The 12,663-nt window shown below is 30.2% G+C and overlaps 1 protein-coding gene across 2 annotated transcripts in view; it reads right to left on the reverse strand.

Moving 5' to 3' along the window:
* Positions 1-12,663, reverse strand: part of LOC145334326 (teneurin-m-like) — a 132,109-nt gene that overhangs the window by 62,573 nt on the left and 56,873 nt on the right. For both annotated transcript variants that reach the window (XM_080179738.1, XM_080179737.1), the window contains exons 14-16: positions 12,151-12,237; positions 5,545-5,643; positions 5,080-5,204 (exon numbers count right to left, since the gene is read on the reverse strand). In XM_080179738.1, coding sequence (XP_080035864.1) covers positions 5,080-5,204; positions 5,545-5,643; positions 12,151-12,237 — 311 coding nt within the window. The remainder of the gene's footprint in view (positions 1-5,079; positions 5,205-5,544; positions 5,644-12,150; positions 12,238-12,663) is intronic.

Raw genomic sequence — 12,663 nt, forward strand, 5'->3', positions numbered from 1 at the left:
CAGTGTATGGTCCGATTTTCAAAATTTTTTCAGTTATAGATATCAAAATTAAATTTCTCGTCTTTTAAAGAAGACAACCATGACGGCCAGACTGCCTTTTCAGCAGGTTTTAGGCTGTTTTTTTATATTTTTAACATTTTTCTCCATATCTTCAGTGTTTATAGTCCGATTTTCAAAATTTTTTCAGTTGTAGATATCAAAATTAAATTTCCCGTCTTTGAAGGAAATAACCATGACGGCCAGACTGCCTTTTTGGCAGGTTTTAGGCTATTTATAAATATATTTAACACTTTTTTCCATATCTTCAGTGTATATGGTCCGATTTTCCAAATTTTTAAAGTTTTTAAGGATTTAAAAATTAAATTTTTTGTCGTTTCAAGAAAACAACCATGGCGGCCTGACTGCATTTTATCAGGTTTTTGGCTATTTTTATATGTTTTACATATTTCCCAAGATCTTTGTTTATTTTGATCCAATTTTCAAACTTTTATGGGATATCAGTATCAAAATAATTTTTCCCATTGTTATGAGCATCTTTAATATAATTTACTTTGACCATAGTCATCATACAAAATAAAACAAGGTTTCATATTTATCTTATCCAATAAATCTATTCTTGATTTTAGTAAAAACCTTTTAAATCTACCTGTACGTATTCCCATCTACGATTTTTTGTGCTTCGCTACTTATGGATGTTGTCATCCTTGTTTTACTTAATAACTTGTAGGACGCCTATCTATCTCCCATTTAAAATCACTCCCCCCCCCCCCCTCTTATTATGTCAAATACTTTTAGATCGAGTATCCAATATTTTTTTCTCTCTAAAATTGCTTAATTTGTCTTTTTCACATCTTAAATTTGGGGGGCTTAAATGATTAGGTTGTTATATTTAAAAACAAGTAAAAAATCTACAGGTCAAATTTTAAAAAAATCTACGAAATACTAGTTCATGTCTTAAAGTAGAATAAAAACATTCAAAAAGAAAATTTTGCATTTTATGAATAAAAATTTGGAAAAATAATGTTTTGGATTATTTTAGTTACACATATAATGTATTTTTAAGCCTTTTAAATGTATCTTACTTAAAAAAAGAAAATATATTTATTTAATTTTAACAAACAGAATACTCTTTTAAATTTTAAAGTCTAATGGTAAAATTCTTTGATTATATGACAGTCATAACCACATTTATTTGTCGATATAAACCATTTTATATTGACTAGATTGTATGGACGTACTAACCTAGGCCCTGACCAATGCACTGTGCTGTAAATATAAGGATGCATCGATACAAGAAAAATTCTTGATTCTACTTTTACAATTTCTACGTAAAAGTAGTCAAGATACACAAATTCTCACTTATTACTTCTTGGATGGTTTCCCTCAAAGTTCCTAGCACAGCACCCCTCCCTCCCGACCTTATTTGGCATAACTTAATTGAAAAGGCATTTAATTAAACTTTAATTTTTGTAAAAAAATTACAAAACTTTTAAAAATGAAACTTTACAAAAAAAAAATCGACGCCTGCTAGTGGTCAAACCCTTCTATTCTTTAGGCCTTCTCCTTTCTTACTTCTGTAGCATATATTGCTTTAGACTGTTTTTACAATGTGAACAACTTTTTGTCTAAATAAGATTTTTTTGGTTTCTGGTGACTATCAAATGTTTAGTAAAAAGGGAAAGAAAGCCCCTAATAAAGAGATGGATAATCCCTCATTTTTATGACGTCACATGGGGGATTTTTGAGACACTTTGTAAAGCTTCACCTTATACACGAAGAGCAACAATATTTTAAAGGACGTATGTTTGATTGTTGTTTTTTGCAGATTTGCAAAAACGCTGCACCCTGAATACATCCAGAAAAATCTTTTGTCAGGTTTTCTGTCATGGACTTTCTATACGCATAATAGAGAACAATATCATTAGAATGATGACCCAAAGGTTTAAACTATCCATGTACTATTCTTTCTATTTTACACAATTACATTAGAGTGGTGTATAAGTGGCGAAAGGGGTTGATATATCTATGTATAACATTTTTATCATGAATAATAGGGGTGGATATATTAAAAATAAAAAAGCAGAAAAGGGTTTTAGGCATTCTTTTATTCTAAATCTACCAGCTATACATATTCACATACATGCATATATAGCTTCTAGAGGCTAAAATGGCTAAACAAACTTATTAATTCAAAAATAAACTTTTTAAAAGTTTTAGCGAATCAAATTTATTTTATCAACAAAATACAAAAAAAACCTTTAATAAAAAAACTAGATATTTAGAAAATTCTTTCATAGTATTCGAAGTAGAAATTTTCAATAAATAAATTATGCGGCAAAATAACATCTTAAGACGTAAGGACAAGTTCTTCTTATAAAGTAGCTTCGCTTCTGATAAGCAAGGAAAAAATCAGTGTATATTCTCTCCATTCACTTAGCCATATGCACAAGGAAAGTGGTGAGAGAGAAAAAAAACTGCTTTATTGGCATTTTCTGTGTGGAGCTTTATGTCAAAAGCCTTATTGAAGTCAAGATTCACTCACACACACACACACATGGAGGCCTCTGTCAAAAGCCTTATTTAAGTCATGATATACAGGCCTCTGGGCTTTATTCTTTATAGCATTGCTAGGTTATCTATTAAGGCAAAAGATTGCATACAAAAATCACATGACAATTCTCATTTATTTTATTCTGTTTTATGAGGATAGATGATATATAGAATAATTATTAGAAAAGCGTTATTTCGTGATTACTAAACTTATTGTTGATAAAAAATTTTCCTTACATAAAATATAGAGGTAATTCTGTTGATAATAGTTATTTCTCGCATTATAAACAGGTTTCCGCGGATATAAAATGTACAAGGTACGGGCTACAAAAAAAAAATAATTTTAATCTTATGATTGTACGTTTTTATATTCGTAGAAAACTGGATATAGTACGATGCTAGACATAGTGTTTTCGTATGAATAAGAACCGGTTCTAACATACTGAATATTAATCGGTTTCGAAGGAATACGTGCAACCTCCTAGCTTAATACGTCTACCCTAATACACAACCCTGTAATACTATATATACTCTATTGACAGAGAATATGCAAAACGTGAATAATAATAAATTCTGCCTTTATCATGTGATAAAATGCAAGTCAATTTCGGAAGAAAAGAAAATATTTTTGATTTTTTCTTTGATAGAATTTAAATGTTTCTTTTGTTAAGTACATCGATCAATTTTTGATTTCAAATCCTTTGCTGATAGGTACCATTCAATAAGATTTTATATGTTCGCCTTTTTTTGGGCCAAGGCAGTCTCCGATTAGTTAAAGTATTAAGTATTCTTTTATATCATTTTCTACCAAAATATCTCCATGAAATTTTCTTTCAAATTTCCTTATATTTTAATTAAAATTAGATTTTTTATAAAATGTAAAAATATTGTTTATAAATAATTAATTTTCTTCTCTTTATGGAAATAAATTATGTATATGTATACTTAATAAATGTACTCTATATTATAAAGTAAACGTTTATTTAATCCGAAGAAAAACTTTTTTTTATTCAGATAAAAAGTTTATTTTTCGGCATGATTTTTATTTTTTTTGCTGTATTTGTCATCAATGTAGAAAATAAACAATGAAGAAAATCAATTTAAAAATCCGCTAAAAAATTTATGTTTTTTGGCGGATTTGTATTAACTTAGCAAAGTTAAGTGCATCTATGTGACATTCTCCATACAATCCATACCAATTCTCTCAAAAAGATGGTGCTACAAAAACCAAAAGATGCATGAAGCGAAAGAAAGTCGAATTCATTGGAGTTAATTTGCCTAATAATATCTTCATTGCTAGTTGCTATAAATTGTTATTTTACAGCAATCCTATTATACAAAGTAGTAAGGTTTTTGTCGGAAGCTAGAGATCTAAAAAAAATTCTGGTCCGAATGGTTTGTACTGTCCTCTAGGTGGTTTTAGGCTATTTTCTCTACCTACCCCACTCTCCCCTAGAGGCTAGAGGCAACCTAAATCATTATTTTAGATTTTGTACCCCTACCTTCCAGCAATTCAAACCAAGCCCCCCCCCCCCCACTAAATTTCTAAATGCCCTTCACTATCAAAATGTCAAATTAATAATTCAAAGATTGACTGTCACAAACACACACAGACACTCACTCTCACCCATGCACACACAAAAATATCAATCTAATGGAATTTAATCTAAAACTTTTTATAGAACTATCGGTTGCGCCCATAGTATTTAGTATTTAATAGGGGAGGGTGCAAAAAATAGCTTAAAACCTACATTTGCGCTTTATTGTTCTTGTTATTTATATTTGCCAACAATATATTACATATTTATGACATCAAAATTTAAAATAATTAGAATTTTGCTCTGCGCTTTTTGCCTTTTTATACATATTACATTTTTAAATTATAAAATTAAGCTCTTTTTTCATGACAATTACTGCAAAGTTCCCCTAAAATGTAAAACCGAACATTTTTTCTCGCACAATTCTTTAAAATTTAGTTAAATCACAGAAAGTAGGGGCTTTATTAAAATTGAAATTCCCCCAAATGAAAATGCTTGCTAATAAAAATCAAATTATATAATATTTAACAAAAATAAATATTTTTTTGCTAAATATTAAATATCAAAATGATTAAACAAAATTATAATACATCAGTTTTCGATAAAATAAAAATAACCACTCAACCATAAGGGTTCTCACTTTTAGGGAAAGTTTCACATTCTACCAGGAGTGTTTTAAGCTATTTTAATCCCCTCCTTTCCCCTAGTTGCTAGTGGCATAACCACTATTAATTTCTTATTTGTTGGCTTAACAACATTGATGACTTTTATTGAATTTTGATTGGTTGGTTGATTCGGAAAAGTATCCAAACCTTTCAACCAATGCAATTGTAATCTACAAAAGGGGTTATTTTGTGTATTGTTATTAGGGATGTTTATAATTTTTTCGCCGTCTTATCCCTTAAGATCCCTGATTTAGAAGACATTATGATAGCAAGATATGTTAACAAAATATCTCCAAGCTTAACAGGGAACTGTCGACAGGACTTACCTAACGGAGCACTCAACGCCTTTCCAGCCGGGAAAGCACTTGCACACACCGTTGACGTACTCGCCGTTTCCGTTACACAACACGGGACAGCTGCTCTCGCTACAGTCCGCGCCGTGGAAACCGGTCTGAAAAAAAAATAATTTAGTGGATATAAAGATATAATGTAGATAAGAAAAACACTTAAAAGCAAATAATGTTTTTAATTATCTTACATGTTTTATTAATCTGATTTGTTAAAAATAATGGCTTCAAAATGGCAAAAATTATATAAATAAAAAACAGAAAAATAGACAATAACAAAACAAATTACTTTATCGGACAGATTACTATATCATTGTAGGGTAGCTGCGGTACTATTATAGAATAAAAACTCAAAAAGTAGCAAACTAAGTACCTTTAATATTCCAAGGACGTACAGATAAACCCAATTTATTGAGTAGCTATGAACCTAAAAAATATAAATACCTGGCAGACGCACTGACCGCCAATGCACTCGCCGTGCTTGGAGCAGCCACGCGGACAACCCGCCGTCAAATCCTCTCGTACTGATACAGACATCTCAATCTAAATAAAGAAAATATTTATTTTTGTTCTACTTTAGTGTTAGGGATAGAACCTTGGAATATAAATTATAGTAGTATCAACAATTTAAATATAAATGCTTTCTATCTATTGGAGACTTTTGATGAATTTTGATTGGTTAGTTCATTAAGTTGAGTGTCTAAACGTTTCAACCAATAATTGTAATCTACAGAAGGGGTGATTTTGTGTATCATCAATTTATCGCCCATTGTCTTATCCCTTTAGATCCATGTATTTATCGCGGGTGCTAGCCAGATGTTTTTGTCCTTAATTGAATATGAAAATTGAAAATAATCATAATTATGGTTTGTGCTTATCATAAAGTGCTCATAAAAAAACGCGCAAATTTGAAAACAGCTTGATAAACAAAAGTTTTTTAGAAATGGCTTTTTCGTTAAATCATTTTGAAAACTTATTTATAGGTGAGCTTTCATCCTAACCAAAATAGCTATTTAAGCAGCTTTCCTCGGATATTAAAATAGAAATAATTTAAGATTAAAACTAAGGGGCCGAAAACCCGGGCTACCAATACTGATATTAATTATATGAATTCTATTCTAATATTATGAAAACTATTTGTAATACGATGCTATACATGATTTTCAGTGTGTCTGAGAACTGGTTCTAATCCAGTGGATATTAATCAGTTTAGAAGCATTACCTATACATCTTTTTCAAACAAAAAAAAAGTTTTGTATGATATATTTTAGAAATGCGAAATTTTACCACTTTATGTTTTACTAGCGGCTACGCCCCTAGAGGCCTCTAGGGACACTTAAGGAGAGGAGAGTTATTTTAGTTTTTAAAAAATATTGGGGGGAGGATTCTTTTCTAGGGGCGATTTCTCTTAGGAGGGTGGTGGTACCCTCCCCCAAAATAGTTATAAACCTTCCCGGGACCTATGAGAAGCTACCCTGTTAAGGAGAACCCGATCGGTTCAGCGGTTAGCGAGATCCTTCGGTACAAACACACAGACAAACAGACATCCTGTTACTTTAGTATAAGGATTTTGTCATTTTATTGGAAAAACAATTATCAAATAAAAGGTTGAATGGGGGGGGGGGAGGTGGGGGGGAAGGGGGTATTAATCAAGAAAAGGGTGGGTGATAAACAGGTGTTATGTTGGTTTTTAAGGTGATATATCATTAAAAAATCTCCACCCCTTTTTTTCCCTCCGATATTTTGTAAAGCCTTTTAGCATGTCATAAACAAATATTTAACAAGGAAAATTATGTTTCTAAGTAGTGTAGCATAAAATCAAGCTTATTAATTATAGGACATTGTGCATTTAAATTTTGAAATTTTTAGTCAATTATAATAGGATATAGGTACGTGGATATATTGACAGGGGAAAATTTATTGTCAGTTTAGCTTGCTAATATGGACATCATTTATTGGTCAGAACATTCATCCAGTAGGAAGGGTAAAAAAGGTGGATGGGGGTAACGTTATTTTAGCCAGCTACGAGCATCACTTTATCAGAGTACATGAAAAGCTGGTGCAACATACAAGTAATAATGTAAATATCGATTGGTTGGATTAAAGAGTAGTTGCGCTGGCAATAACATAAAAAGGTTTTCTTCCCCTCTTTGCATTTATATTAGAAGAATCATTATTTATTGATAACAAAAGAAAGACATTTTTTAGAAATAAAATAAATATAAAACCTATATAAAAACATCGTTTATCATGTACAAATAAATGCATTTTTTTACAGTACAGTCACCGAAAAAGAAAAACGTCATAATTTTTTTTAGAAGCGCAGCTATTCTATAAACCAGGTTATGTCCGTAAGTCTAAACGTCTGAGTGTCCGTCCGTCACTGATATAATTCAGGTTTTTAACAAAACTAGAAAAAAACAGACAATAAATATTGTAGAATTGCTAGCTATTTAATAAAAATATAGTAAAGAATTCATACATTTTTAATAAAATTTTCAAAAGAACCACAGCAAAGTATTGAATTAAAATCTAATTTATCATTTGAAAACCTAAATTTTTACTTTCTTGGTTAATTTATCATAGTAAATTTGGAAAACCTCAAATTAAACTTAGTTTTTTTTTTATATTTCTGTCTGTTAAAGTAAAAGGAGTTTACTCTATAATTCACTTTTCCTGTCCGTCCTTCAGTCCGTAAGACTAAAAGGGAAATATGATTATCTCGGCTGCTATTAAAGAAAGAAGGCTGAAACTTCTTGGCAACATTCCAATCATTTTGGAGCGTTATTAACTATAACACATCCATGGCATTCGGACTGATTTTAGCAGGTTTTTGGCTATGTTTTCACATTTTTTCCATGTCTACTTAGTATTTATACCCTTGTATTTTTAAAATTCACTGGCGTGCGCAGTAAAAGAGGATTTTACCAGGGAAAAATATGGTTATCATCTTGTAAATTGTGCAAAGGGAAAATCTTTCAGGGATAAAGGTATCAATACTAATTATAGAAAAATATTATATACATTTATATGCGGAAATTTCTTTTGAATCAATAAGTATTTTAACTCGCAATAAAAATGAATGCTAATAGTTAATTGCATAAAAACTTTACCTATCTTTTAAAACCCTAAGAAGTTAACACCCGCCCTCCCCCCCCCCCCCCTCCTCCCAACAGTTTAAAAAGTATACTTATGGGTATAGGGTTATAATTTTACATGAAGCTTTTCAAAGATATGAATTATTATGCTAAAAAAATTAACAAACTTATTTAAAAAGGTAACTTCTAGTAGTAATACTTAGTGATAATTTATAATTTCATTTTAATCAAATCAAATCATAAAGGTTTAGAGAAGGTTTATAGCTATTTTCGGGGAGAATACCCATACCCTTCTATGAGATAACACCTCTGGAACCCACACTTTGAACACTTTTAATTTCTATTTATTTAAAATTAAATTTTAAAATGGAGGGTCAACTTCCCACCCCCTTTTCTAAAGTGCCTCTTTAGGGGCGGAGTCGATAGTAATTTAAAGCTTTATATGCTAATACAAGTCCCTAGCCGTGGGTATGGGGTTATAATTTTACATAATGACATTGCACTTCCTTTATCACAAGCTTTTATAGCCACTGAAAAAAATATTAAAAATATGGGGGGAAATTCCAAAACTCCCCAAAAAATAAAACATTTATATTTTGGGAGATTTATAAGTTTAAATGTTGCTGTGCTTTCAATGTTTTAATGATAAGTAAAAAAATATGCTTATAATAATTATTACCAATAGATTTATTTTTGGTGTTGACTTTTTACTTTTAGAAAGGAAAAAAACAATCCTTAACGATTTGTCAAAAAAAAGAAAGAAAATATGTTTTCTTTTTGTACCCTTTCTTAACTATGTTTTTAGGATAAAAATACAAAAATAATCTGTGAAAAAATAACCTTTTTTTTCAAAGCGAGACTTTTCTATAAGCACTATGACGTCATTATGTCTGAAACACTTAAGTCTAGATTTTAGGTAATAAAAAAAAATATCCTACGCTATTGGCTGATATTCAAAGACCCAATTGAAAGTTTGCACAGGGTTTACACCCTTTTGCTTGAGTTACATATAGCTCTTAGTCTTGCACACCATATTTTACTTTGATATTTATAGAAAAATTGTTTAAAGATTTAAAAGTTAAATAAAATTTTATTGAGACAAAATTAGATTTCGAGCATTTATCTAGACCTCGTTTAACTTTTTCTTTTATAATTCAATTTACTCGAAATTTAGTTTTGACACAAAATCTGAAAATAATTTTAAATGAAGAATTTTAACAAAACAAGTACGGTAAAATTCATTTAATGTAACTTTTGCGAAGCTACTATAAAACTAGGTATATTTTAGAGTGTCATCTAATTTTCTATATTATTTCTTTACTACATTTTACTGTTATTTGACTCCAAAATGTATATTTTTGTTGCTTCGCTACTTATGGAAAAAAAGTGTCCCTTCTTAATTTTAACTTTAAAAAAAAAGATTAATACAAAATCAAAAGAATTAAATTTTCTTTAAAAATAGTTAAAAGAAATTACTTTTTAAAGTAACTTTTTAATAAAGTATAAGTTTAAATTATTTCAAAAAGTTTTTAGGAAGGGAGATGGCAATAGCAAATAAAATAGTCTCATCCCCAACCCAACAATAGTATCTTAAAGTTGACAATAGAGGGATTTTAAGTATGACACTTTGGGGGAAGATTAATTTCTTGTCCATTGTATTGTCCCTGAGTAGTTTCTAAAACTAAATTAAATTGTCAAAAATTTAAAACAGATTTAGAGCAGTAATAATAAAGAGATATTGAACATTGTTAAAAAAATCTGCTTTACTCGGGGAGGGAGAGGAAAGTGTACTTTAAATTATACTGGTCACCAAAGCTTTATCTTATTCGTTAGCTCAAAAACTTTGTGAAATCTTGATTAGGTTGTAAAAATAAGTAATGTCCAGACTTTTTGATGAATAATTTTATAATATAGAAGGGGTTATTTTGTTTATCATTATGGGATAGTATAAATTGCTGGTGTATAATCCATTGTGTTATCCCTGTATCCCTGATTGTAGTAGAGTTTTCTTGAAGTTTAATGTGGGATTTTTCTAATTGATATCTCCTTCTCAAGATATATAATTGTTTCTGGAGAAGGTACTTTCAGACAAAAATAGTTATTTATCGCCTCGTATTATTAACAGCTTTCCGCGAATATGAAAATGAACAATTTTAAAGTTAGATCTAGTTTTGTTAGCACCGAGATGCCTAAGTAACGGGTTAACAAAACCTGGTTTTAATATTATTATTATACACACGATTTTTCAGTAAGGCTTAGAACCAATTCTAGATCCAGTAGATATTAAAAGGCTTCGAAGCCATACTGAAATATTATGTATAGCATCTTATTACAGACATTTTTCCACAAATATTGAAATAAAAATCATAAAATAATACCACTTTTGTTGGGCCGGTCCTTCGGATCTAACAATACTTGTTTTAACTTATAATTTATCATTTTAATATCCGCGGAAAGTTGTCTATAATATGATGCTATGCAAAAACGTATATTTGTCCGAAACGAACAGAATTGTCCAAAAGTTGCAGCACATAACTGTGCCATGTTCTAATTTTCTCTCATTTGTACAATAATAGAGTTACTAGAGTGCCGTGCTGTTTTCCACCAGTTAAAGATTAACTTTCATATTTTTTTCAAGAATCTAAAGGGAGAAGACAATGGCCGATAAATTGATGTACAACCTCACTGATGTCACACAAAATTACCCCTTCTGTAGATTTAAATTAGTGATTGAAACGTTCGAACAATCAACTTCATGAACAAACCAACAAGAAAACGTTGTTTTAAAACTTTGGGGACTAGTGTAATAAACAGCCCATTGTCCCCCCCCCTTTTATTTCTAATCATTGTGAATAGTTTTAGACTATTTTTCAAACCCTCCAATCCCTCTTTGAATATAGAGCTTCTACATAAGGCCGTAGCCACTAGTAACCAATAAAAGTACATAGACATGTTAACACCTTTGCTTTCTTTAGCGCTCTAGTATTATGACAGATCTAATGCTTCGAGACTTCCGTACTCAATACTATAATGGCAAATTGAAAGATGTTCAGACAATCCTACACAAAAAGGCGAGTTGTCATTAATAGAATAGCATTATTTGGTATTTATGCGATGCTACTTTTAGTAGTTGAATGTAGGTAATATCATCGACATAATTATTTTGAATGTCGATAATTTGTCAACCACTAGTTTAATTATTGCTTATTGAATTTTATTTTTTTTTGTATAAATTCCAAATTGAAATTGTTTGAAGCTAAAATTGATTCGTTTATGACAGTTCATCGAACTTAGGGACAGGAAAGGAGTTCTAAAAAAGAAATGGTAAGACAATAAAAGTATAAGTATAGATTATAATCCAGACAACTGTCTGCCCCAAGTGGTGGAGACCCTTGTCGTATGCAAATTTTGTTCATTTTAACTTTTAACGTCATTTTTAACAAAGTTATTTTTCATAAAACCTGTAATTTTCCGAATAAACTTTAAATTATATTTTTTCGATAATTTTCAAAATATTGAAAAATTAGGGAATCTATTAAAATTTGAAATCTTCAAAAAAAAAAGTTAATTTAGAATATTTTGACATAGAAAAAGAATATTTCATAAAAAGGCAAATTTTACTATTAAAACAATATCATAGAATAAAAACGAATCGAAAAATAAAGGAGTAATTTGAAAATTTAAATTTTGAATTGTCTTGAAAATAACAACAATAATATGTCATAAAAAAAAATATAAATCAATGGGGAGAGGAGGTGATTATTTGAAGGGTTAGGGCTCCACATGTACCTGCCTCGCAGGGGTTAGGCATTAACAAAAAAATAACCACCTTTATTTAAATTTATGTCTATAATAAGGAAGAGGGGGGTTCTGTGTTTGCTACGCACTTGTAGGAAAAGCACTAAATTTTATTTTATTCATAAGGAAAACATTTCACTGGTATAACACTTACCTCTCTTGGTTCTGAATCATCGTTGTAAAGAGATATGAACCAGTGACCAGACTCAAAATAGTAATTGTAGTTACGGTGGATGTTCGTCTGAAAAAATAAATATAATAGTTTTCTCGTATTCATTCGAATCCGGTGGATAGGAACCTGTTCTCATCCATACGAAAAAACTATGTCTAGCATCGAATTATATCCAGCTTTCTACGAATATAAAAATGTACAATCATAAGATTAAAACCAGTTTTTTAGCCGGTGCCTTCGGCACCTCAGGGTTAAAAAAAACTGGTTTTAATCTCATAATTGTAACTTCTATATTCGCGGAAAGCCGTTTATAATACGATGCGAGAAATAACTATTAAATAATGTCTATCTGTGCCGATGAGAAGCCATTACATAATTTTTTTAATTCGTCTGTCTGCCTTGAAACAGTGGATTTTCATTTATAAAAATTTCATGATTTTTTATATATTTCTCGCTTTAACGTTCGTCAATCCAAGTTTTTTTGTGCTTCGTTAT

This window comes from Acartia tonsa, chromosome 12 (assembly GCF_053477335.1).
Source record: "Acartia tonsa isolate MP-2025a chromosome 12, ASM5347733v1, whole genome shotgun sequence".
NCBI classification, from domain to species: Eukaryota; Metazoa; Arthropoda; class Copepoda; order Calanoida; family Acartiidae; genus Acartia; species Acartia tonsa.